The sequence below is a fragment of the Nerophis lumbriciformis genome, linkage group LG19 (genome assembly GCF_033978685.3).
Source record: "Nerophis lumbriciformis linkage group LG19, RoL_Nlum_v2.1, whole genome shotgun sequence".
Lineage (NCBI taxonomy): Eukaryota > Metazoa > Chordata > Actinopteri > Syngnathiformes > Syngnathidae > Nerophis > Nerophis lumbriciformis.
Genome location: NC_084566.2, coordinates 40,100,763 through 40,125,962, shown reverse-complemented (window position 1 = coordinate 40,125,962; position 25,200 = coordinate 40,100,763). Strand labels below are relative to the sequence as shown.

Here is a 25,200-nt window from a genome sequence, read left to right as displayed (position 1 = left end):
GTTGGTGCTTTGTTAGTGTTAGGGTTGGGGTTGGGGTTGGGGCTAAGGGTTGGGGGTAGGGTTAGGGTTAGATTTAGGCATGGGGTTGGTGTTAGGGATAGGGTTAGGGTTAGGATTAGGATTAGGGTTAGGGTTAGGCATAAAGAAAAATAGTAGGTTAGGTTTAGGGCTAAGGGTTGGGGTTAGGGTAAGGGTTAGGGTTGGTGTTAGGGTTAGGGTTAGGGATGGGTTTGGGTTGGGGTTAGTGTTACAGTTAGGGTTGGGGTTAGGATTAGGATTAGGGTTAGGGTTAGGCATAAAGAAAAATAGTTGGTTAGGGTTAAGGGTTGGGGTTAGGGTTAGGGTTGGGGTTGGTGCTTTGTTAGGGTTAGGGTTGGGGTTGGGGCTAAGGTTTGGGGGTAGGGTTAGGGTTAGAGTTAGGGATGGGGTTGGTGTTAGGGATAGGGTTAGGATTAGGATTAGGGTTAGGGTTAGGCATAAAGAAAAATAGTAGGTTAGGGTTAGGGCTAAGGGTTGGGGTTAGGGTAAGGGTTAGGGTTGGGGTTGGTGTTAGGGTTAGGGTTGGGGTTGGGGTTAGGATTAGGATTAGGGTTAGGGTTAGGCATAAAGAAAAATTGTTGGTTAGGGTTAGGGCTAAGGGTTGGAGTTAGGGTTAGGGTTAGGGTTGGGGTTGGTGCTTTGTTAGGGTTAGGGTTGGGTTGGGGTTGGGGTTGGAGTTAGGGTTAGGGTTAGGATTAGGTTTAGGATTAGGGTTAGGCATAAAGAAAAAGAGTTGGTTAGGGTTAGGGCTAAGGGTTGGGGTTAGGGTTAGGGTTGGTGTTAGGGTTAGGGTTAGGGTTAGTGTTACAAATCAAATCAAATCAACTTTATTTATAGAGCACATTTAAAATTTACCACAGGGGTAGCCAAAGTGCTGTACAATGAGCAGGTTAAAAGATAAAACGAGTACTGAGCAAACACAACACAACACAAACAGAACACGATAAAAAATAAATAATTAAAATAGAATTAATAAAAACATAAAAACAGTTAGGGTTGGGGTTAGGGTTAGGATTAGGATTAGGGTTAGGGTTAGGCATAAAGCAAAATAGTTGGTTAGGGTTAGGGCTAAGGGTTGGGGTTAGGGTTAGGGTTGGGGTTGGTGCTTTGTTAGTTGGGGTTGGGGTTGGGGTTGGGGCTAAGGGTTGGGGGTAGGGTTAGGGTTAGGGATGGGGTTGGTGTTAGGGATAGGGTTAGGATTAGGATTAGGGTTAGGGTTAGGCATAAAGAAAAATAGTAGGTTAGGTTTAGGGCTAAGGGTTGGGGTTAGGGTTAGGGTTGGGGTTGGTGTTAGGGTTAGGGTTAGGGTTAGGGTTGGGTTTGGGTTGGGGTTAGGGTTAGGGTTAGGATTAGGATTAGGGTTAGGGTTAAGCATAAAGAAAATTATTTGGTTAGGGTTAGGGCTAAGAGTTGGGGGTAGGGTTAGGGTTGTGGTTTGGGTTGGTGTTAGGGTTAGGGTTAGGGTTACAGTTAGGGTTGGGGTTGGGGCTGGGGTTGGGGTTAGGGTTAGGATTAGGGTTAGGGTTAGGCATAAAGAAAAATAGTTGCTTAGGGTTTGGGCTAAGGGTTGGAGTTAAGGTTAGGGTTGGGGTTGGTGCTTTGTTAGGGTTAGGGTTGGGGTTGGGGTTGGAGTTAGGGTTAGGGTTAGGATTAGGTTTAGGATTAGGGTTAGGGTTAGGCATAAAGAAAAAGAGTTTGTTAGGGTTAGGGCTTAGGGTCGGGGGTAGGGTTAGGGTTAGGGTGGGGGTTGATGTTAGGGTTAGGGTTAGGTTTGGGGTTGGGGTTACGTTTAGGGTTAGGGTTGGGGTTGGGGCTAAGGGTTGGGGGTAGGGTTAGGTTTAGGGTTAGGGATGGGGTTGGTGTTAGGGATAGGGTTAGGATTAGGATTAGGGTTAGCGTTAGGCATAAAGAAAAATAGTAGGTTAGGGTTAGGGCTAAGGGTTGGGGTTAGGGTAAGGGTTAGCGTTGGGGTTGGGGTTGGTGTTAGGGTTAAGGTTAGGATTAGGATTAGGATTAGGCATAAAGAAAAATAGTTGGTTCGGGTTAGGGCTAATGGTTGGAGTTAGGGTTAGGGGTAGGGTTGGGGTTGGTGCTTTGTTAGGGTTAGGGTTGGGTTGGGGTTGGAGTTAGGGTTAGGGTTAGGATTAGGTTTAGGATTAGGGTTAGGCATAAAGAAAAGAGTTGGTTAGGGTTAGGGCTAAGGGTTGGGTTTAGGGTTAGGGTTGGTGTTAGGGTTAGGGTTAGTGTTACAGTTAGGGTTGGGGTTAGGGTTAGGGTTAGGATTAGGGTTAGGCATAAAGAAAAATAGTTGGTTAGGGTTAGAGCTAAGGGTTGGGGTTAGGGTTAGGGTTGGGGTTGGGGTTGGGGCTAAGGGTTGGGGGTAGGGTTAGGGTTAGATTTAGGCATGGGGTTGGTGTTAGGGATAGGGTTAGGATTAGGATTAGGGTTAGGGTTAGGCATAAAGAAAAATAGTAGGTTAGGTTTAGGGCTAAGGGTTGGGGTTAGGGTAAGGGTTAGGGTTGGTGTTAGGGTTAGGGTTAGGGATGGGTTTGGGTTGGGGTTAGTGTTACAGTTAGGGTTGGGGTTAGGATTAGGATTAGGGTTAGGGTTAGGCATAAAGAAAAATAGTTGGTTAGGGTTAAGGGTTGGGGTTAGGGTTAGGGTTGGGGTTGGTGCTTTGTTAGGGTTAGGGTTGGGGTTGGGGCTAAGGTTTGGGGGTAGGGTTAGGGTTAGAGTTAGGGATGGGGTTGGTGTTAGGGATAGGGTTAGGATTAGGATTAGGGTTAGGGTTAGGCATAAAGAAAAATAGTAGGTTAGGGTTAGGGCTAAGGGTTGGGGTTAGGGTAAGGGTTAGGGTTGGGGTTGGTGTTAGGGTTAGGGTTGGGGTTGGGGTTGGGGTTAGGGTTAGGATTAGGATTAGGGTTAGGGTTAGGCATAAAGCAAAAGATTTGGTTAGGGTTAGGGCTAAGAGTTGAGGCTAGGGTTAGGGTTGGGGTTGGGGTTGGTGTTAGGGTTAGGGTTACAGTTAGGGTTGGGGTTGGGGCTGGGGTTGGGGTTAGGGTTAGGGTTAGGATTAGGATTAGGGTTAGGGTTAAGCATAAAGCAAATAGTTGGTTAGGGTTAGGGCTAAGGGTTGGGGTTGGGGTTAGGGTTGGGGTTGGTGCTTTGTTAGGGTTAGGGTTGGGGTTGGAGTTAGGGTTAGGGTTAGGATTAGGTTTAGGATTAGGGTTAGGGTTAGGCATAAAGAAAAAGAGTTGGTTAGGGTTAGGGCTAAGGTTTGGGGTTAGGGTTAGGGTTGGGGTTGGTGTTAGGGTTAGGGTTACAGTTAGGGTTGGGGTTGGGGTTAGGGTTAGGTTTGGGGTTAGGGTTACGGTTAGGGTTGGGGTTACGATTAGGGTTAGGGTTAGGCATAAAGAAAAAGAGTTGGTTAGGGTTAGGGCTAAGGTTTGGGGTTAGGGTTAGGGTTGGGGTTGGTGTTAGGGTTAGGGTTACAGTTAGGGTTGGTGTTGGGGTTAGGGCTAGGATTAGGATTAGGGTTAGGGTTAGGCATAAAGAAAAATAGTTGTTTAGGGTTAGGGCTAATGGTTGGGGTTAGGGTTAGGGTTGGGGTTGGTGTTAGGGTTAGGGTTAGTGTTACAGTTAGGGTTGGGGTTAGGATTAGGATTAGGGTTAGGGTTAGGGTTAGGCATAAAATAAAATAGTTGGTTAGGGTTAGGGCTAAGGGTTGGGGTTAGGGTTAGTGTTAGGGTTGGGGTTGGGGTTGGGGGTAGGGTTAGGGTTAGAATTAGGGATGGGGTTGGTGTTAGTGATAGTGTTAGGATTAGGATTAGGGTTAGGGTTAGGCATAAAGAAAAATTGTAGGTTAGGGTTAGGGCTAAGGGTTAGTGTTGGGGCTGGGGTTGGGGTTAGGGTTAGGATTAGGATTAGGGTTAGGCATAAAGAAAAATAGTTGGTTTGGGTTAGGGCTAAGGGTTGGGGTTAGGGTTAGGGTTGGGGTTGGTGCTTTGTTAGGGTTAGGGTTGGAGTTAGGGTTAGGGTTAGGATTAGGTTTAGGATTAGGGTTAGGGTTAGGCATAAAGAAAAGAGTTGGTTAGGGTTAGGGCTAAGGGTTGGGGGTAGGGTTAGGGTGGGGGTTGGTGTTAGGGTTAGGGTTAAGTTTGGGGTTAGGGTTACGGAAAGGGTTAGGGTTGGAGTTGGGGTTAGGATTAGGGATAGGATTAGGATTAGGGTTAGGGTTAGGGTTAGGCATAAAGAAAAACAGTTGGTTAGGGTTAGGGCTAAGGGTTGGGGTTAGGGTTAGGGTTGGGGTTAGGGTTTGGGTTGGTGTTAGGGTTAGGGTTAGGGTTACAGTTAGGGTTGGGGTTGGGGTTAGGGATAGGATTAGGATTAGGGTTAGGGTTAGGCATAAAGAAAAAGAGTTGGTTAGGGTTAGGGTTGGGGTTGGTGTTAGGGTTAGGGTTAGTGATACAGTTAGGGTTGGGTTTAGGGTTAGGATTAGGTATACAGTTATGGTTAGGCATAAAGAAAATTGTTGGTTAGGGTTAGGGCTAAGGGTTGGGGTTAGGTTTAGGGTTGGGGTTGGTGCTTTGTTAGGGTTGGGGCTAAGGGTTGGGGGTAGGGTTAGGTTTAGGGTTAGGGTTAGGGATGGGGTTGGTGTTAGGGATAGGATTAGGATTAGGGTTAGGCATAAAGAAAAATAGTAGGTTAGGGTTAGGGCTAAGCGTTGGGGTTGGTGTTAGGGTTAGGGTTGGGGTTGGGTTGGGGTTAGGGTTAGGGTTAGGATTAGGATTAGGATTCGGGTTAGGGTTAAGCATAAAGAAAAAGATTTGGTTAGGGTTAGGGCTAAGAGTTGGGGGTAGGGTTAGGGTTAGGGTTGGGGTTGGTGTTAGTGTTAGGGTTACAGTTAGGGTTGGGGTTGGGGTTAGGGATAGGATTAGGATTAGGATTAGGGTTAGGCATAAAGAAAAATAGTTGGTTAGGGTTAGGGCTAAGGGTTGGGGTTAGGGTTAGGGTTAGGGTTGGGGTTGGTGTTAGGGTTAGGGTTAGTGTTACAGTTAGGGTTGGGGTTGGGGTTATGGTTAGGATTAGGATTAGGGTTAAATTAGGCATAAAGAAAAATAGTAGGTTAGGGTTAGGGCTAAGGGTTGGGGTTAGGGTAAGGGTTAGGGTTGGGGTTGGTGTTAGGGTTAGGGTTAGGGTTGGGGTTGGGGTTAGGGTTAGGGTTAGGATTAGGATTCGGGTTAGGGTTAAGCATAAAGAAAAATATTTGGTTAGGGTTAGGGCTAAGCGTTGGGGGTAGGGTTAGGGTTAGGGTTGGTGTTAGGGTTAGGGTTAGTGTTACAGTTAGGGTTGGGGTTATGGTTAGGATTAGGATTAGAGTTAAATTAGGCATAAAGAAAAATAGTAGGTTAGGGTTTGGGCTAAGGGTTGGGGTTAGGGTTAGGGTTACAGTTAGGGTTGGGGTTGGGGCTGGGGTTGGGGTTAGGGTTAGGATTAGGATTAGGGTTAGGCATAAAGAAAAATTGTTGGTTAGGGTTAGGGCTAAGGGTTGGAGTTAGGGTTAGGGTTAGGGTTGGGGTTGGTGCTTTGTTAGGGTTAGGGTTGGGTTGGGGTTGGGGTTGGAGTTAGGGTTAGGGTTAGGGTTAGGATTAGGTTTAGGATTAGGGTTAGGCATAAAGAAAAAGAGTTGGTTAGGGTTAGGGCTAAGGGTTGGGGTTAGGGTTAGGGTTGGTGTTAGGGTTAGGGTTAGGGTTAGTGTTACAAATCAAATCAAATCAAATCAACTTTATTTATAGAGCACATTTAAAATTTACCACAGGGGTAGCCAAAGTGCTGTACAATGAGCAGGTTAAAAGATAAAACGAGTACTGAGCAAACACAACACAACACAAACAGAACACGATAAAAAATAAATAATTAAAATAGAATTAATAAAAACATAAAAACAGTTAGGGTTGGGGTTAGGGTTAGGATTAGGATTAGGGTTAGGGTTAGGGTTAGGCATAAAGCAAAATAGTTGGTTAGGGTTAGGGCTAAGGGTTGGGGTTAGGGTTAGGGTTGGGGTTGGTGCTTTGTTAGTTGGGGTTGGGGTTGGGGTTGGGGCTAAGGGTTGGGGGTAGGGTTAGGGTTAGGGATGGGGTTGGTGTTAGGGATAGGGTTAGGATTAGGATTAGGGTTAGGGTTAGGCATAAAGAAAAATAGTAGGTTAGGTTTAGGGCTAAGGGTTGGGGTTAGGGTTGGGGTTGGTGTTAGGGTTAGGGTTAGGGTTGGGTTTGGGTTGGGGTTAGGGTTAGGATTAGGATTAGGGTTAGGGTTAAGCATAAAGAAAATTATTTGGTTAGGGTTAGGGCTAAGAGTTGGGGGTAGGGTTAGGGTTGTGGTTTGGGTTGGTGTTAGGGTTAGGGTTAGGGTTACAGTTAGGGTTGGGGTTGGGGCTGGGGTTGGGGTTAGGGTTAGGATTAGGGTTAGGGTTAGGGTTAGGCATAAAGAAAAATAGTTGCTTAGGGTTTGGGCTAAGGGTTGGAGTTAAGGTTAGGGTTGGGGTTGGTGCTTTGTTAGGGTTGGGGTTGGAGTTAGGGTTAGGGTTAGGATTAGGTTTAGGATTAGGGTTAGGGTTAGGCATAAAGAAAAAGAGTTTGTTAGGGTTAGGGCTTAGGGTCGGGGGTAGGGTTAGGGTGGGGGTTGATGTTAGGGTTAGGGTTAGGTTTGGGGTTGGGGTTACGTTTAGGGTTAGGGTTGGGGTTGGGGCTAAGGGTTGGGGGTAGGGTTAGGTTTAGGGTTAGGGATGGGGTTGGTGTTAGGGATAGGGTTAGGATTAGGATTAGGGTTAGCGTTAGGCATAAAGAAAAATAGTAGGTTAGGGTTAGGGCTAAGGGTTGGGGTTAGGGTAAGGGTTAGCGTTGGGGTTGGGGTTGGTGTTAGGGTTAAGGTTAGGATTAGGATTAGGATTAGGCATAAAGAAAAATAGTTGGTTCGGGTTAGGGCTAATGGTTGGGGTTAGGGTTAGGGGTAGGGTTGGGGTTGGTGCTTTGTTAGGGTTAGGGTTGGGTTGGGGTTGGAGTTAGGGTTAGGGTTAGGATTAGGTTTAGGATTAGGGTTAGGCATAAAGAAAAGAGTTGGTTAGGGTTAGGGCTAAGGGTTGGGTTTAGGGTTAGGGTTGGTGTTAGGGTTAGGGTTAGTGTTACAGTTAGGGTTGGGGTTAGGATTAGGGTTAGGCATAAAGAAAAATAGTTGGTTAGGGTTAGAGCTAAGGGTTGGGGTTAGGGTTAGGGTTAGGTTTGGGGTTGGTGCTTTGTTAGTGTTAGGGTTGGGGTTGGGGCTAAGGGTTGGGGGTAGGGTTAGGGTTAGATTTAGGCATGGGGTTGGTGTTAGGGATAGGGTTAGGATTAGGATTAGGGTTAGGGTTAGGCATAAAGAAAAATAGTAGGTTAGGTTTAGGGCTAAGGGTTGGGGTTAGGGTAAGGGTTAGGGTTGGGGTTGGTGTTAGGGTTAGGGTTAGGGATGGGTTTGGGTTGGGGTTAGGATTAGGATTAGGGTTAGGGTTACAGTTAGGGTTGGGGCTGGGGTTGGGGTTAGGGTTAGGATTAGGGTTAGGGTTAGGGTTAGGCATAAAGAAAAATAGTTGCTTAGGGTTAGGGCTAAGGATTGGAGTTAGGGTTAGGGTTGGGTTTGGTGCTTTGTTAGGGTTGGAGTTAGGGTTAGGATTAGGTTTAGGATCAGGGTTAGGGTTAGGCATAAAGAAAAAGAGTTGGTTAGGGTTAGGGCTAAGGGTTGGGGGTAGGGTTAGGGTGGGGGTTGATGTTAGGGTTAGGGTTAGGGTTAGGTTTGGGGTTAGGGTTACGGTTAGGGTTGGGGTTGGGGTTAGGATTAGGGATATGATTAGGGTTAGGGTTAGGCATAAAGAAAAAAAGAGTTGGTTAGGGTTAGGGCTAAGGGTTGGGTTAGGGTTAGGGTTAGGGTTAGGGTTACAGTTAGGGTTGGGGTTGGGGTTAGGGATAGGATTAGGATTAGGGTTAGGCATAAAGAAAAATAGTTGGTTAGGGTTAGGGCTAAGGGTTGGGGTTAGGGTTAGGGTTAGGGTTGGGGTTGGTGTTAGGGTTAGGGTTAGTGTTACAGTTAGGGTTGGGGTTGGGGTTATGGTTAGGATTAGGATTAGGGTTAAGTTAGGCATAAAGAAAAATAGTTGGTTAGGGTTAGGGCTAAGGGTTGGGGTTATGGTTAGGGTTGGGGTTGGGGTTGGTGCTTTGTTAGGGTTGGGGTTAGGGTTAGGATTAGGTTTAGGATTAGGGTTAGGGTTAGTCATAAAGAAAAAGAGTTTGTTAGGGTTAGGGCTAAGGCTTGGGGTTAGGGTTAGAATTAGGGTTGGTGTTAGGGTTAGGTTTAGGGTTAGGTTTGGGGTTAGGGTTATGGTTGGGGTTGGGGTTAGGGTTAGAATTAGGGATAGGATTAGGATTAGGGTTAGGCCTACAAAAAAAGAGTTGGTTAGGGTTAGGGCTAAGGGTTGGGGTTAGGGTTAGGGTTAGGGTTGGCGTTAGGGTTAGTGTTAGGGTTAGGTTTTGGGTTAGGATTAGGATTAGGGTTAGGGTTAGGCATAAAGAAAAAGTGTTGGTTAGGGTTAGGGCTAAGGGTTGGGGTTAGGGTTAGGCTTGGGGTTGGTGTTAGGGTTAGGGTTAGGCATAAAGAAAATGAGTTAGGGTTAGGGTTAGGTATAAAGAAAAGAGTTGGTTAAGGTTAGGGCTAAGGGTTGGGGTTAGGGTTAGGGTTGGTGTTAGGGTTAGGGGTTAGGGTTGGTGTTAGGGTTAGGGGTTGGGGTTAGGGTTAGGGTTAAGGTTAGGGTTAGGGATAAAGAAAAAGAGTTAGGGTTAAGGTTAGGCATAAAGAAGAAGAGTTAGTTTGGGTTAGGGCTAAGGGTTAGGGTTAGGTTTGGGGTTGGGGTTAGGGTTAGGGGTTAGAGGCTAGGGTTAGGGTTAAGGTTAGGGTTAGGGTTAGGGATAAAGGAAAAGAGTTAGGGTTAAGGTTAGGCATAAAGAAAAAGAGTTGGTTAGGGCTAAGGGTTGGGGTTAGGGTTAGGGTTAGGGGTTAGGCTTGGGGTTGGGGTTAGGTTTAGGGTTGAGGTTTGGGTTAGACAAAAAGAAAAAGAGTTAGGGTTAGGGTTAGGCATAAAGAAAAATAGTTGGTTAGGGTTAGGGCTAAGGGTTGGGGTTAGGGTTAGGGTTAGGCTTGGGGTTGGTGTTAGGGTTAGGGTTAGGCATAAAGAAAATGAGTTAGGGTTAGGTATAAAGAAAAGAGTTGGTTAAGGTTAGGGCTAAGGGTTGGGGTTAGGGTTAGGGTTGGTGTTAGGGTTAGGGTTAGGGGTTAGGGTTGGTGTTAGGGTTAGGGGTTGGGGTTAGGGTTAGGGTTAAGGTTAGGGTTAGGGATAAAGAAAAAGAGTTAGGGTTAAGGTTAGGCATAAAGAAGAAGAGTTAGTTTGGGTTAGGGCTAAGGGTTAGGGTTAGGTTTGGGGTTGGGGTTAGGGTTAGGGGTTAGAGGCTAGGGTTAGGGTTAAGGTTAGGGTTAGGGTCAGGGATAAAGGAAAAGAGTTAGGGTTAAGGTTAGGCATAAAGAAAAAGAGTTGGTTAGGGCTAAGGGTTGGGGTTAGGGTTAGGGTTAGGGGTTAGGCTTGGGGTTGGGGTTAGGTTTAGGGTTGAGGTTTGGGTTAGACAAAAAGAAAAAGAGTTAGGGTTAGGGTTAGGCATAAAGAAAAATAGTTGGTTAGGCTTAGGGTTAAGGGTTGGGGTTAGGGTTAGGGTTGGGGTTGGGGTTAGGGTTACAGTTAGGGGGTTACAGTTAGGGTCAGGGTTAGGGTTAGGCATAAAGAAAAAGAGTTGGTTAGGGTTAGGCATAAAGAAAAAGAGTTGGTTAGGGTTAGGGTTGTGGTCAGGTTAGGGTTAGGGTTAGGAGTTAGGGTTGGGGTTTGGGTTGGGGTTAGGTTTAGGGTTGAGGTTAGGGTTAGACAAAAAGGAAAAGTGTTAGGGTTAGGGTTAGGCATAAAGAAAAGAGTTGGTTAGGCTTAGGGCTAAGGGTTGGGGTTAGGGTTAGGGTTACAGTTAGGGGGTTACAGTTAGGGTCAGGGTTAGGAATAGGCATAAAAAAAGAGTTGGTTAGGGTTAGAGCTAAGGGCTAGGGTTAGGGTTAGGGTTAGGGTTAGGGTTAGGGTTAGGGTTGGGGTTACGGTTCATTTACATTTGACATGTGCTTCTTCACGTAAAAACGGCCCCCCTACAAAACGCAAAGACCTAGGCACAGCTAAGTTTAGGGGCAGGCGGGCTTGATCTCTGTGAGCATAACCTGGCGGACATGACAACATCATCATTATTATTATATTTTCGCAATTTAAAGTTAATGTTACGTTGACAGCGTGATTCGCCTCGGATATTTATAGTAAAAGTGGACGTCATTGTGTACGACCAAAGATTGTATATTGTGAGAGGATGATGTACCGCAAGGTGATGTACAGCAGTGGTCCTCAACCTGTTTTGCACCACGGACCGGTTTAATGTTGGCATTATTTTCAGGGAACGGCTTTCCACTCCTGCCAGATAAATACAGCAAAATTAAGTGCATCCATCCATCCATCTTCTACCGCTTATTCCCTTCGGGGTCACGGGGGGCGCTGGAGCCTATCTCAGCTACAATCGGGCGGAAGGCGGCGTACACCCTGGACAAGTCGCCACCTCATCGCAGGGCCAAATTAAGTGCATGAGAACTACAAATCCCTATAACGCTGAATTAGTGGGAGACCTGCACTTGTTTCTTTATGGAAATCAGCCTTTGACTACAATCTGTCACTTTTCTATTTGATATGTTCATTAATGTGCATTGTGGGTCAGGGTTAGGGTTGGGGTTAGGGTTAGGGTTAGATGGGAACGTATATTGACCGATAAATTGAGAGCTTTGCCTTCCGGCTCAGCTCCTTCTTCACCACAACGGATCGATACAGCGTCCGCATTACTGAAGACACCGCACCGATCCGCTTGTCGATCTCACCATCCACTCTTCCCTCACTCGTGAACAAGACTCAGAGGTACTTGAACTCCTCCACATGGGGCAAGATCTCCTCCCCAACTCGGAGATGGCCCTCCACCCTTTTCCGGGCGAGAACCATGGACTTGGACGTGGAGGTGCTCATTCTCATACCAGTCCCTTCACACTTGGCTGATTCAGCTCCTTCTTCATCACAACGGATCGATACAGCGTCCGCATTACTGAAGACGCTGCATCGATCCGCCTGTCGATCTCACCATCCACTCTTCCCTCACTCGTGAACAAGACTCCGAGGTACTTGAACTCCTCCACATGGGGCAAGATCTCCTCCCCAACTTGGAGATGGCCCTCCACCCTTTTCCGGGCAAAAACCATGGACTTGGACTTGGAGGTGCTGATTCTCATACCAGCCCCTTCACACTTGGCTGAATCAGCTCCTTCTTCACCACAACGGATCGATACAGCGTCCGCATTACTGAAGACGCTGCACCGATCCGCCTGTCGATCTCACCATCCACTCTTCCCTCACTCGTGAACAAGACTCCGAGGTACTTGAACTCCTCCACATGGTGCAAGATCTCTTTCCCAACTTGGAGATGGCCCTCCACTCTTTTCCGGGCAAGAACCATGGACTTGGACTTGGAGGTGCTGATTCTCATACCAGCCCCTTCAAACTTGGCTGATTCAGCTCCTTCTTCATCACAACGGATCGATACAGCGTCCGCATTACTGAAGACGCCGCACCGATCCGCCTGTCGATCTCACCATCCACTCTTCCCTCACTCGTGAACAAGACTCCTAGGTACTTGAACTCCTCCACATGGGGCAAGATCTCTTCCCCAACTTGGAGATGGCCCTCCACCCTTTTCCGGGCGAGAACCATGGACTTGGACTTGGAGGTGCTGATTCTCATATCAGTCCCTTCACACTTGGCTGATTCAGCTCCTTCTTCACCACAACGGATCGATACAGCGTCTGCATTACTGAAGACGCCGCACCGATCCGCCTGTCGATCTCACCATCCACTCTTCCCTCACTCGTGAACAAGACTCCGAGGTACTTGAACTCCTCCACATGGGGCAAGATCTCTTCCCCAACTTGGAGATGGCCCTCCACCCTTTTCCGGGCGAGAACCATGGACTTGGACTTGGAGGTGCTGATTCTCATACCAGCCCCTTCACACTTGGCTGATTCAGCTCCTTCTTCATCACAACGGATCGATACAGCGTCCGCATTACTGAAGACGCTGCATCGATCCGCCTGTCGATCTCACCATCCACTCTTCTCTCACTTGTGAACAAGACTCCGAGGTACTTGAACTCCTCCACATGGGGCAAGATCTCCTCCCCAACTTGGAGATGGCCCTCCACCCTTTTCCGGGCAAGAACCATGGACTTGGACTTGGAGGTGCTGATTCTCATACCAGTCCCTTCACACTTGGCTGATTCAGCTCCTTCTTCATCACAACGGATCGATACAGCGTCCGCATTACTGAAGACGCTGCATCGATCCGCCTGTCGATCTCACCATCCACTCTTCTCTCACTTGTGAACAAGACTCCGAGGTACTTGAACTCCTCCACATGGGGCAAGATCTCCTCCCCAACTCGGAGATGGCCCTCCACCCTTTTCCGGGTGAGAACCATGGACTTGGACTTGGAGGTGCTGATTCTCATACCAGTCCCTTCACACTTGGCTGATTCAGCTCCTTCTTCATCACAACGGATCGATACAGCGTCCGCATTACTGAAGACGCCGCATAGATCCGCCTGTCGATCTCACCATCCACTCTTCCCTCACTCGTGAACAAGACTCCGAGGTACTTGAACTCCTCCACATGGGGCAAAATCTCTACCCCAACTTGGAGATGGCCCTCCACCCTTTTCCGGGCGAGAACCATGGACTTGGACTTGGAGGCGCTGATTCTCATACCAGTCTCTTCACACTTGGCTGATTCAGCTCCTTCTTCACCACAACGGATCGATACAGCGTCCGCATTACTGAAGACGCCGCACCGATCCGCCTGTCGATCTGACCATCCACTCTTCCCTCACTTGTGAACAAGACTCCGAGGTACTTGAACTCCTCCACATGGGGCAAGATCTCTTCCCCAACTTGGAGATGGCCCTCCACCCTTTTCCGGGCGAGAACCATGGACTTGGACTTGGAGGTGCTGATTCTCATACCAGTCCCTTCACACTTGGCTGATTCAGCTCCTTCTTCATCACAACGGATCGATACAGCGTCCGCATTACTGAAGACGCTGCATCGATCCGCCTGTCGATCTCACTATCCACTCTTCTCTCACTTGTGAACAAGACTCCGAGGTACTTGAACTTCTCCACATGGGGCAAGATCTCTTCTCCTACCTGGAGATGGCCCTCCACCCTTTTCCGGGCAAGAACCATGGACTTGGACTTGGAGGTGCTGATTCTCATACCAGTCCCTTCACACTTGGCTGATTCAGCTCCTTCTTCATCACAACGGATCGATACAGCGTCCGCATTACTGAAGACGCTGCATCGATCCGCCTGTCGATCTCACCATCCACTCTTCCCTCACTCGTGAACAAGACTCCGAGGTACTTGAACTCCTCCACATGGGGCAAGATCTCTTCTCCTACCTGGAGATGGCCCTCCACCCTTTTCCGGGCAAGAACCATGGACTTGGACTTGGAGGTGCTGATTCTCATACCAGTCCCTTCACACTTGGCTGATTCAGCTCCTTCTTCATCACAACGGATCGATACAGCGTCCGCATTACTGAAGACGCTGCATCGATCCGCCTGTCGATCTCACCATCCACTCTTCCCTCACTCGTGAACAAGACTCCGAGGTATTTGAACTCCTCCACATGGGGCAAGATCTCCTCCCCAACTTGGAGATGGCCCTCCACCCTTTTCCGGGCAAAAACCATGGACTTGGACTTGGAGGTGCTGATTCTCATACCAGTCCCCTCACACTTGGCTGATTCAGCTCCTTCTTCATCACAACGGATCGATACAGCGTCCGCATTACTGAAGACACCGCACCGATCCGCCTGTCGATCTCACCATCCACTCTTCCCTCACTCGTGAACAAGACTCCGAGGTATTTGAACTCCTCCACATGGGGCAAGATCTCTTCTCCTACTTGGAGATGGCCCTCCACCCTTTTCCGGGCGAGAACCATTGACTTGGCGGTGATGATTGTCATCCCAGTCGCTTCACACTCGGTTGTGAACCGATCCAGTGAGAGCTGAAGATCCTGGCCAGATGAAGCCATCAGGACCACATCATCTGCAAAAAGCAGAGACCTAATCCTGCAGCCACCAAACCGGATCCCCTCAACGCCTTGACTGCACCTAGAAATTCTGTCCATAAAAGTTATGAACAGAATCGGTGACAAAGGGCAGCCTTGGCGGAGTCCAACCCTCACTGGATATTAAATAAAACCATGTTTACAATTACAATTATCGCCTTCTAATTAAAACCCTGACTATAATTTGTGTATTCCCAAACAAAAAAGGAACTTTCCTCCTCTGCCCATCCAGAGAATCAAGGTGCGACGCAGCGCTGCAGCTTTGAACAAGGCCTGTGCTCTTGGGCTAGAAACCAGTTGGACGACGGTGGCGCGAGATGGAGGCGGCAAAAAGGACAGGACGCCTGGCCTGCTGGTCCTCCCCTGGACCACACCCTAAACAACGCTGCAGGTATGACGCAGTCAATGCAAGGAATGATGAAAGGTTCTGTACTGTGTCCCATGTCATTCCTCAGGTCACTACCTAACTCCCGGCACTCCTGGCATATCTGAGGTCCTCTCCAACACGTTGCTTCCCAGCTCAAATTGCACGGTGGGTACAGGCGGGAGTCCTGTTTCTGTTAATAACAGCGGGAAGAAAACTAAACATATACCAGGGATATACCCGGGAGGTGTGGTCAGGGTAGGCAGGTGAGGCAGAGCGTCACTTGTTTTAATGACATTTTATCAAACAATTGATCATGTTAAGATTTGTTAATTAAACCGTGTTATAAATGTATTTTCTGTATGATTAGAGTCATTTAAAATGTTTTCAGTAAAAATCCCAAGCTTTACACATTTCCTGATCATATAGAACAGGTGTGTGGAGGTGAGCACAGAGCACTGATCATATAGAGCAGGCAGAGGTAGGTAGTAACGCGCTACATTTACTCCGTTACATCTACTTGAGTAACTTTTGGGATGAATTGTACTTCTAAGATTAGTTTTAATGCAACTTACTTTTACTTTTACTTGAGTATATTTATAGAGAAGGAACGCTACTTTTACTCTGCTACTTTTATCTACATTCAGCTCGCTACTCGCTACTAATTTTTATCGATCTGTTAATGCACGCTTTGTTTGTTTTGGTCTGTCAGACAGACCTTCAAAGTGCCTGTCTTACTGGTGACGTTTCACTCCGTTCCACCAATAAAATACAGTCACTGGTGACGTTTGACTCCGTTCCACCAATCAGATGCAGTCACTGGTGACGTTGGACCAATCAAACAGAGCCAGGCGGTCACATGACCTGACTTAAACAAGTTGAAAAACTTATTGGGGTGTTACCATTTAGTGGTCAATTGTACGGAATATGTACTGTACTGTGCAATCTACTAATACAAGTTTCAATCAATCAATCAAAAGTGTGAAGGAAAAAAGACACTTTTTTATTTCAAACGTACATCCCGTCACAAGCCTAAAGACTGACTGCACAGTTCCTGTCTTCACAATAAAAGTGCCGCTCCATCGCGCCTGCGCTTTCAAAATAAGAGTCTCCGAAAGCCAGCGCAAACAAGCTAGCAAGCTACGGAATTTGCCGCCAATGTATTTCTTGTAAAGTGTGTGAAAACGAATATGGAAGCTGGACAAATAAGATACCAAAAACCAACCACTTTCATGTGGTATTAGACAGAAAGGAGGAACTTTTTTTCTCCTGCATTTGAAAACGTGGACGTTAAGCACTGCTGTCTGATTCCAATCAACGCAAGTCATCAGAATCAGGTAATACACCAACTTATATTCTTGTCAACATGAAAGAAAGGAATCTATATGTGTTAAACATGCATATATATTCATTAAAACACCTTAAACATGTAAACAAAAACGGCAAAATAAATAAATATAAATGATATACTGTATATATCAATGTATGTGTATATATGTATATATGTATATATATATATATATATATATATATATATATATATATGATATGTGTGTGTATGTTACTCATCAGTCCTCAGTACTTGAGTAGTTTTTTCACAACATACTTTTTACTTTTACTCAAGTAAATATTTGGGTGACTACTCATTACTTTTACTTGAGTAATAAATCTCTAAAGTAACAGTACTCTTACTTGAGTACAATTTCTGGCTACTCTACCCACCTCTGAGAGCAGGTGTGTGGAGGTGAGCACAGAGCACTGGCCCACTGCCTTCGGGTGCCGCTCAAAACATACACTTTGATCGATCATCAATCATTTGTGGTCACACAGTCATTTTTTATTAATCACACGCGTTAACGCATTAACATTGACAGCCCTAATATATATTCATGCACACGTATATATACACATTTATACACACAGAGTATTCAGACCCCTTTAAATGTTTCACTTTTGTTTCGTTGCAGCCTTTTGCTTGAATCCAAAAAAGTAGAAAATAGATGGATAAATATATATATGTATATATATATATATATATATATATATATATACACACATACATATATAGTCGAGGTTTCTGTGGTTTATCCGTTATACCAGGGGTCGGCAACCCGCGGCTCTAGAGCCGTTTAGCGCCGCCCTAGTGGCTCTCTGGAGCTTTTTCAAAAATGTATGAAAAATGGAAAAAGATGAGGGGGAAAAAATATATTTTTTGTTTTAATATGGTTTCTGTAGGAGGACAAACATGACACAAACCTCCCTAATTGTTACAAAGCACACTGTTTATATTCAACATGCTTCACTGATTGCAGTATTTGGCGAGCACCGTTTTGTCCTACTAATTTTGGCGGTCCTTGAACTCACCTTAGTTTGTTTACATGTATAACTTTCTCCGACTTTCTAGGACGTGTTTTATGCCACTTCTTTTTCTGTCTCATTTTGTCCACCAAACTTTTAAGGTTGGGCATGAAAGGTGAGTTTTGTTGATGTTATTGACTTGTGTGGAGTGCTAATCAGACATATTTGGTCACTGCATGACTGCAAGCTAATCGATGCTAACATGCTATTTAGGCTAGCTATATGTACATATTGCATCATTATGCCTCATTTGTAGCTATATTTGAGCTCATTTAGTTTCCTTTAAGTCCTCTTAATTCAATTTAAATCTCATGACACACTATCTGTATGTAATATGGCTTTTATTTTTTTGCGGCTCCAGACAGATTTGTTTTTGGCTCTTTCAACATTTTGGGTTGCCGACCCCTGCGTTATACAGTGCTCAATACCGGGGTATATATATATATATATATATATATGTCTTAATAAGGTTATCCAAAAAATAGTGCTCGATACCGTAGTAGAGCGCAATATATGTATGTGTGGGAAAATAATCACAAGACTATTTCATCTCTACAGGCCTGTTTCATGAGGGGGGTACGCTCAATCGTCAGGAGATTTTAATGGGAGCATTCGCATACCATGGTTTATATAGGGCACAGAGTGGGTGGGTACAGGCTGGCGTAGGGGCGTGGTGATTGAACAATCACAAGGCTTCTTTCAGGAACAAAAACCTGCGAAATACCACAGAACTCAGCAAACACATTTGGGACCTCAAAGACAATAATGTTGAATATTCAATAACATGGCAAATTCTTGCATCCAGCACACCTTACAATAGTGGTAATAAAAGATGCAACCTATGCTTGAAAGAGAAACTGTTTATTATTTACCGTCCAGACCTGTCATCCCTCAACAAGCGCAGCGAAATTGTAACAACATGCCGCCATAGACGGAAACACCTCCTAGGTAACACATGAGCCAATCACCACGCCCCTACGCCAGCCTGTACCCACCCACTCTGTGCCCTATACAAACCATGGTATGCGAATGCTCCCATTAAAATCTCCTGACGATTGAGGGTACCCCCCTCATGAAACAGGCCTGTAGAGATGAAATAGTCTTGTGATTTTTTCCCCACACATACATATATATATATATATATATATATATATATATATATATATATATATATATACACGTTAGGTCAGGAAAAAACACAGAGGCTATTTCATCCCTCCAAGCCTGTTTCGCAGGTTTCTCTGCTTTTCAGGGGAGAAACCTGCGAAACAGGCTTGTAGGGATGAAATAGGCTCTGTGTTTTTTCCTGACCTAAGGTATATTCCGCTCTATCCCGGTATTGAGCACTGTATAACGGATAAACCACAGAAACCTCGACTATATATGTATGTGTGTATATGTATGTATGTATGTATATATATATATATATATATATATATATATATATATATATATATATATATATATATATATATATATATATATATATATATCGTATTTTTCGGAGTATAAGTCGCTCCGGAGTATAAGTCGCACCGGCCAAAAATGCATAATAGAGAAGGGAAAAAACATATATAAGTCGCACTGGAGTATAAGTCTCATTTTTTGGGGAAATGTATTTGATAAAAGCCAACACCAAGAATAGACATTTGAAAGGCAATTTAAAATAAATCAAGAATAGTGAACAACAGGCTGAATAAGTGTACGTTATATGAGGCATAAATAACCAACTGGTATGTTAACGTAACATATTATGGTAAGAGTCATTCAAATAACTATAACATATAGAACATGCTATACGTTTACCAAACAATCTGTCACTCCTAATCGCTAAATCCCATGAAATCTTATACGTCTAGTCTCTTACGTGAATGAGATCAATAATATTATTTGATATTTTACGCTAATGTGTTAATCATTTCACACATAAGTCGCTCCTGAGTATAAGTCGCACCCCCGGCCAAACTATGAAAAAAACTGCGACTTATAGTCCGAAAAATACGGTGCTTGTAGGGATGTGTGTATATATATATATATTTATATATATGTATATTTATTTACATTTAAATATATATATGTATATTTATTTATATATATGTATATATATATGTATATATATATATATATATATATATATATATATATATATATATATATATATATATATATATATATATATATATATATAGAACAAAACTTGAAGAGCCACCGAAATAAGACCGGAAGACAGGAACTAAAACCCCTCAACACAGGAAAATGCCAACAAACTCAAAATAAGGTGACAAAAACGCATCAACTACATCTGTGTTTTTCAACCACTGTGCCGCGGCACACTAGTATGCCGTGAGATACAGTCTGGTGTGCCGTGGGAGATGATCTAATTTCACCTATTTGGGTTAAAAGTATTTTTTGCAAACCAGTAACTATAGTCTGCAAATGATGTGTTGTTGTTGAGTGTCGGTGCTGTCTAGAGCTCGGCAGAGTAACCGTGTAATACTCTTCCATATCAGTAAGTGGCAGCCGGCTTTGTAGATGTCGGAAACAGCGGGAGGCAGTGTGCAGGTAAAAAGGTGCTAATGCTTAAACCAAAAATAAACAAAAGGTGAGTGACCCTAAGAAAAGGCATTGAAGCTTAGGGAAGGCTATGCAGAACGAAACTAAAACTGAACTGGCTGCAAAGTAAACAAAAACAGAATGCTGGACGACAGCAAAGACTTACTGTGGAGCAAAGACGGCGTCCACAATGTACATCCGAACATGACATGACAATCAACAATGTCCCCACAAAGAAGGATAAAAACAACTGAAATATTCTTGATCGCTAAAACAAAGTAGATGCGGGAAAAATCGCTCAAAGGAAGACATGAAACTGCTACAGGAAAATACCACAAAAAGAGAAAAAGCCATCAAAATAGGAGCGCAAGACAAGAAGTAAAACACTACACACAGGAAAACAGCAATAAAGTCCAAATAAGTCAGGGTGTGATGTGACAGGTGGTGACAGTACACCTACTTTGAGACAAGAGCTATAGTGATGCATGCTTGGTTATGCTTTAAAGTCATATCCAACCACTTTTTACTGTCAACTGAGTTTCCTTTTTTAATGATGTCTGCTGGTGGTGTGCCTCCGCATTTTTCCAACGCAAAAAATGTGCCTTTGCTCAAAAAAGGTTAAACAACACTGTACTACATGCATGAATAAGAAGAGGGGAGTGTATTTCAATGTTATAAACGCACAGGGCTTGTGTCCACACAGATCAGATTCTTTTACTACAGCCTGGACGACGCCACAGGAAGACTCACGGCGCAATCTCGGACGCTGCGTTCCGGTGGCGATGACACCGTGTTGTGGCTCGCCATGCACACGCCGAGCTACAGCTGGCAGAGGACCAGCGTCACCTTTTCCTCCTCTGTCATGTGCAAGGTGAGTTCAGTGTAAATCTGTGTTTTGTAAGCTTAAAGGAGAACATTATCACAATTTCAGAATGGTTAAAACCATTAAAAATCAGTTCCCAGTGGCTTATTATATTTTTCGAAGTTTTTTTCAAAATTTTACCCATCCATCCATCCATCCATCTTCTTCCGCTTATCCGAGGTCGGGTCGCGGGGGCAGCAGCTTAAGCAGGGAAGCCCAGACTTCCCTCTCCCCAGCCACTTCGTCCAGCTCCTCCCGGGGGATCCCGAGGCGTTCCCAGGCCAGCCGGGAGAGATAGTCTTCCCAGCGTGTCCTGGGTCTTCCCCGTGGCCTCCTACCGGTCGGACGTGCCCGAAACACCTTCCTAGGGAGGCGTTCGGGTGGCATCCTGACCAGATGCCCGAACCACCTCATCTGGCTCCTCTCGATGTGGAGGAGCAGCGGCTTTACTTTGAGCTCCCCCCGAATGACAGAGCTTCTCACCCTATCTCTAAGGGAGAGCCCCGCCACTCGGCGGAGGAAACTCATTTCGGCCGCTTGTACCCGTTATCTTGTCCTTTCGGTCATAACCCAAAGCTCATGACCATAGGTGAGGATGGGAACGTAGATCGACCGGTAAATCGAGAGCTTTGCCTTCCGGCTCAGCTCCTTCTTCACTACAACGGATCGATACAGTGTCCGCATTACTGAAGATGCCGCACCGATCCGCCTGTCGATCTCACGATCCACTCTTCCCTCACTCGTGAACAAGACTCCGAGGTACTTGAACTCCTCCACTTGGGGCAAGATCTCCTCCCCAACCCGTAGATGGCACTCCACCCTTTTCCGGGCGAGAACCATGGACTCGGACTTGGAGGTGCTGATTCCCATCCCAGTCGCTTCACACTCGGCTGCGAACCGATCCAGTGAGAGCTGAAGATCTTGGCCGGAGGAAGCCATCAGGACCACATCATCAGAGACCTAATCCTGCAGCCACCAAACCAGATACCCTCAACGCCTTGACTGCGCCTAGAAATTCTGTCCATAAAGGTTATGAACAGAATGGGTGACAAAGGGCAGCCTTGGCGGAGTCCAACCCTCACTGGAAACGTGTCCGACTTACTGCCGGCAATGCGGACCAAGCTCTGACACTGATCATACAGGGAGCGAACTGATTTTACCCATCACGCAATATCCCTAAAAAAAGCTTCAAAGTGCCTGATTTTAACCATCGTTATATACACCCGTCCATTTTCCTGTGACGTCACATAGTGATGCCAACACAAACAAACATGGCGGATAGAACAGCAAGCTATAGCGACATTAGCTCGGATTCGGACTCGGATTTCAGCGGCTTAAGCGATTCAACAGATTACGCATGTATTGAAACGGATGGTTGTAGTGTGGAGGCAGGTAGCGAAAACGAAATTGAAGAAGAAACTGAAGCTATTGAGCCATATCGGTTTGAACCGTATGCAAGCGAAACCGACGAAAACGACACGACAGCCAGCGACACGGGAGAAAGCGAGGACGAATTCGGCGATCGCCTTCTAACCAACGATTGGTATGTGTTTGTTTGGCATTAAAGGAAACTAACAACTATGAACTAGGTTTACAGCATATGAAATACATTTGGCAACAACATGCACTTTGAGAGTGCAGACAGACCAATTTTCATCAATTAATATATTCTGTAGACATACCCCATACCTGCCAACTACTCCGGTTTTCCCGTAATTCGTACGGTTTTCATCAACCTATTCCGGGTTACGGTTGCAGTGATAAAAAATACGGTTTTTCATTAATTTAAAAAAAAAAAAGGGTGAAAACTACGCGAATTGCACCTTGTGCAGACAAGATTTTTCGATCGGACACGGAGGAATTAGCGATGTAAAAGACCACGTTGGGACAAAAAAACACAAGTCTAATGCCGTTGCTAGCGATACAAGTGGAAAACTTTCAACGTTTTTCGTCGCCCAAACAGATTCTTTGGATGTGATAAATGCCGAAGTTTTATTTACGGAGGCAATAATTGAGCATGGACTTCCAATCGCACTGGCTGATCACATGGGACAGTTAAATGTTTGTAATGCAACCTTTAAAAATCATTACGCGGTGATCGCGGTCCCAAAAATAAACTTTTCTTGCATGATAATGTCCAGAAAAATTCGCTTTATATTACTATAGAGTCCTTTTAACGAATGAGTTTGATGGTTTATCACAAACCTTAAATGAAAGAAGTCCTTTGTTCTCCTGCACCATGCATGCGCTTTGGCCTTGCTTCATGTTTGGTGCGCAATCCTGTCGGCTGTATTTCACAGCACGACATACTGTTAAAAGTGTTTATACTATTTATGCTTTCAAGTCCAAGTTGAAGAAATCTTGTTAAATGTTGACAGCATAACTACCAAAATACAGAAGTATGTCCTTAATATTTTTGCAGTGCTATTTCTGTTGAAAAGTTCAAATGATTACATTAGAGATGTGATGTGCCACTTTTCAAGTGTCTGATGGCTTCAATTCATTTTCATGAATTTTTCATATTTTGAATTCTTTTGAAAGGCTTACAAAAAAACTACATTTGAATTGTAATTCCATGCTATTGACAGGACTATTAATTTTAATGAAGTTAGCTTACCATGTTTACAGTATGATAATTGTGATAGAAATGTGAATTTTAGGCACAGAATATTTTTTTACAATTGAACAAGGCAGTAGATTATACAAGCTTGGACAGAAAGTTAATAATGACACCAATTTTTTTTTTAATGGAATTGTTTAGTACTGTTTTACCATTTGTTTACTGTAAAAAGTGTTTATACTGTTTATACTTTCAATGAACAAATTGAAGTCTTGTGAAAGGTTGACAGGATAACTGGCATTAACTGTCAAAATAATTTCAAACTATTGAAGTTAGCTTACAGAATAAACATGTCAATCAACCCATATGATTTTTGCTGTAATATTTTTGTTTTGAAAAGTCACTGTGACTGATAGAAAAGTGATGGTTTTAGCAACATTTTAACCTGTCTGAATGCTAATAATCATTTTGCGTCGGGGGGCGAAGCCCTGAACCCTCCACCAGGACTTTGTCCTGGACCTACCGGGGCCTGCGGCCCTTGGACCCTGGCTACTAGGTTTTTCTGATTTCAAAAGTTGGCAGGTATGCATACCCTCATCCGCTCTCTTTTCCTGAAAGCTGATCTGTCCAGTTTTGGAGTTGATGTCAGCAGGCCAGGGAAGCTAGGGTGGATATTCTTCTCTTGATCATCTTCGGTGGCATAAGGGACGGTGTGAGCCAAGACATCCAGGGGGTTTAGCTCGCTCGTCTGCGGGAACAAACTGCCGCCATTGCTTGCCGTGCTAGCGAGGTCCTTTGTCCCTGAATTGCTCACACACTCCGGCAGATTCAATGGGGGTCTGGCGGCAGATTTCTTTGACTTTATGGTTGGAAATGCATCTGCTTTGAGTGTCGCAGGATATCCACACATTCTTGCCATCTCTGTCGTAGCATAGCTTTCGTCGGTAAAGTGTGCGGAATAAACGTCCAATTTCTTGCCACTTTGTCATCTTTGGGCCACTGGTGCAACTTGAATCCGTCCCTGTTCGTGTTGTTACACCCTCCGACAACACACCGACGAGGCATGATGTCTCCAAGGTACGGAAAACAGTCGAAAAAACGGAAAATAACAGGGCTGATTTGACTCGGTGTTTGAGAAAATGGCGGATTGCTTCCCGAGAGCGAATAATAGAAAGGCGTTTAATTCGCCAAAATTCACCCATTTAGAGTTCGGAAATCGGTTAAAAAAATATATGGTCTTTTTTCTGCAACATCAAGGTATATATTGACGCTTACATAGGTCTGGTGATAATGTTCCCCTTTAAACAGCCCCTGTGTATGTAACTGGATGAAGTCCTTGGGCTCAAATACTAGTGTGGCCTCAATAGCCCTGCTGTAGTGTGTAGCATGCTGGGAATTATCTGTGCATGTGATGGAGGAATGCACTGTGCAGGGTTGGAATTCAACTGAATTTGTATTAAATCAGGGTTTTTTTTAGCTAATAATCATGCTGTAATATCTAGCATGTTGCATTTAATGTTTATTCCCATTAATATCCCATTAATTCCCGTTAATTCCCATATATTCCCGTTATTGTTATGATCCGCTGCCCGGATCATATTTTTTGACTCTTGAACTTTGTTATAGTCGGGGGGGGTTTTAGTTTTGCCAGGGGACATCTGGAATCTGTCCCTTAAGGGGGGGGTACTGTTATGATCCGCTGCCCGGATCATATTTTTGTTTTTGTTTTCAAGTCACTTGTGTTTTCAGCACCTCTTGAGTTTGTTTCTGTTGCCATGACGGCAGATTATAGTCACCTGCCTCTGGTTAGTGTCCCGGACGCGCACCTGTTGCCCGGGCACTAATCAGAGGGCTATTTAGTTTACGCGCTGGCCTCACTCGGTCTGTTGGTTTTGTTTGCTCCCATGCAACAAGTTACGCTCCTAGTGTCGCTCATAGTCTGCATTTTTGATATTAGCATCTTTTGGCTACCCTTTTGTTTTCTGTGCCGTGGGCACCGCGCAGCATATTTTGTACTACAACTCGAATAAATCATTTATTCTCACCTGCAAGCTGCTTCCTGACCCCTCTGCATCTTGAAAAGACGACCTCCGGCATCACAATGCCACGCAGTCGTAACAGTTATACCATTATAAAAAATGGGA

General features: G+C 45.0%; 1 protein-coding gene across 1 annotated transcript in view; it reads left to right on the top strand.

Moving 5' to 3' along the window:
• The window catches only part of LOC133618955 (MAM and LDL-receptor class A domain-containing protein 1), a 174,288-nt gene that overhangs the window by 91,542 nt on the left and 57,546 nt on the right, over positions 1–25,200 (top strand). Inside the window, exons 28-30 of the mRNA XM_061979815.2 lie at positions 14,592–14,750; positions 14,815–14,891; positions 20,338–20,505. Of these exons, the coding sequence (XP_061835799.2) occupies positions 14,592–14,750; positions 14,815–14,891; positions 20,338–20,505 (404 nt within the window). The remainder of the gene's footprint in view (positions 1–14,591; positions 14,751–14,814; positions 14,892–20,337; positions 20,506–25,200) is intronic.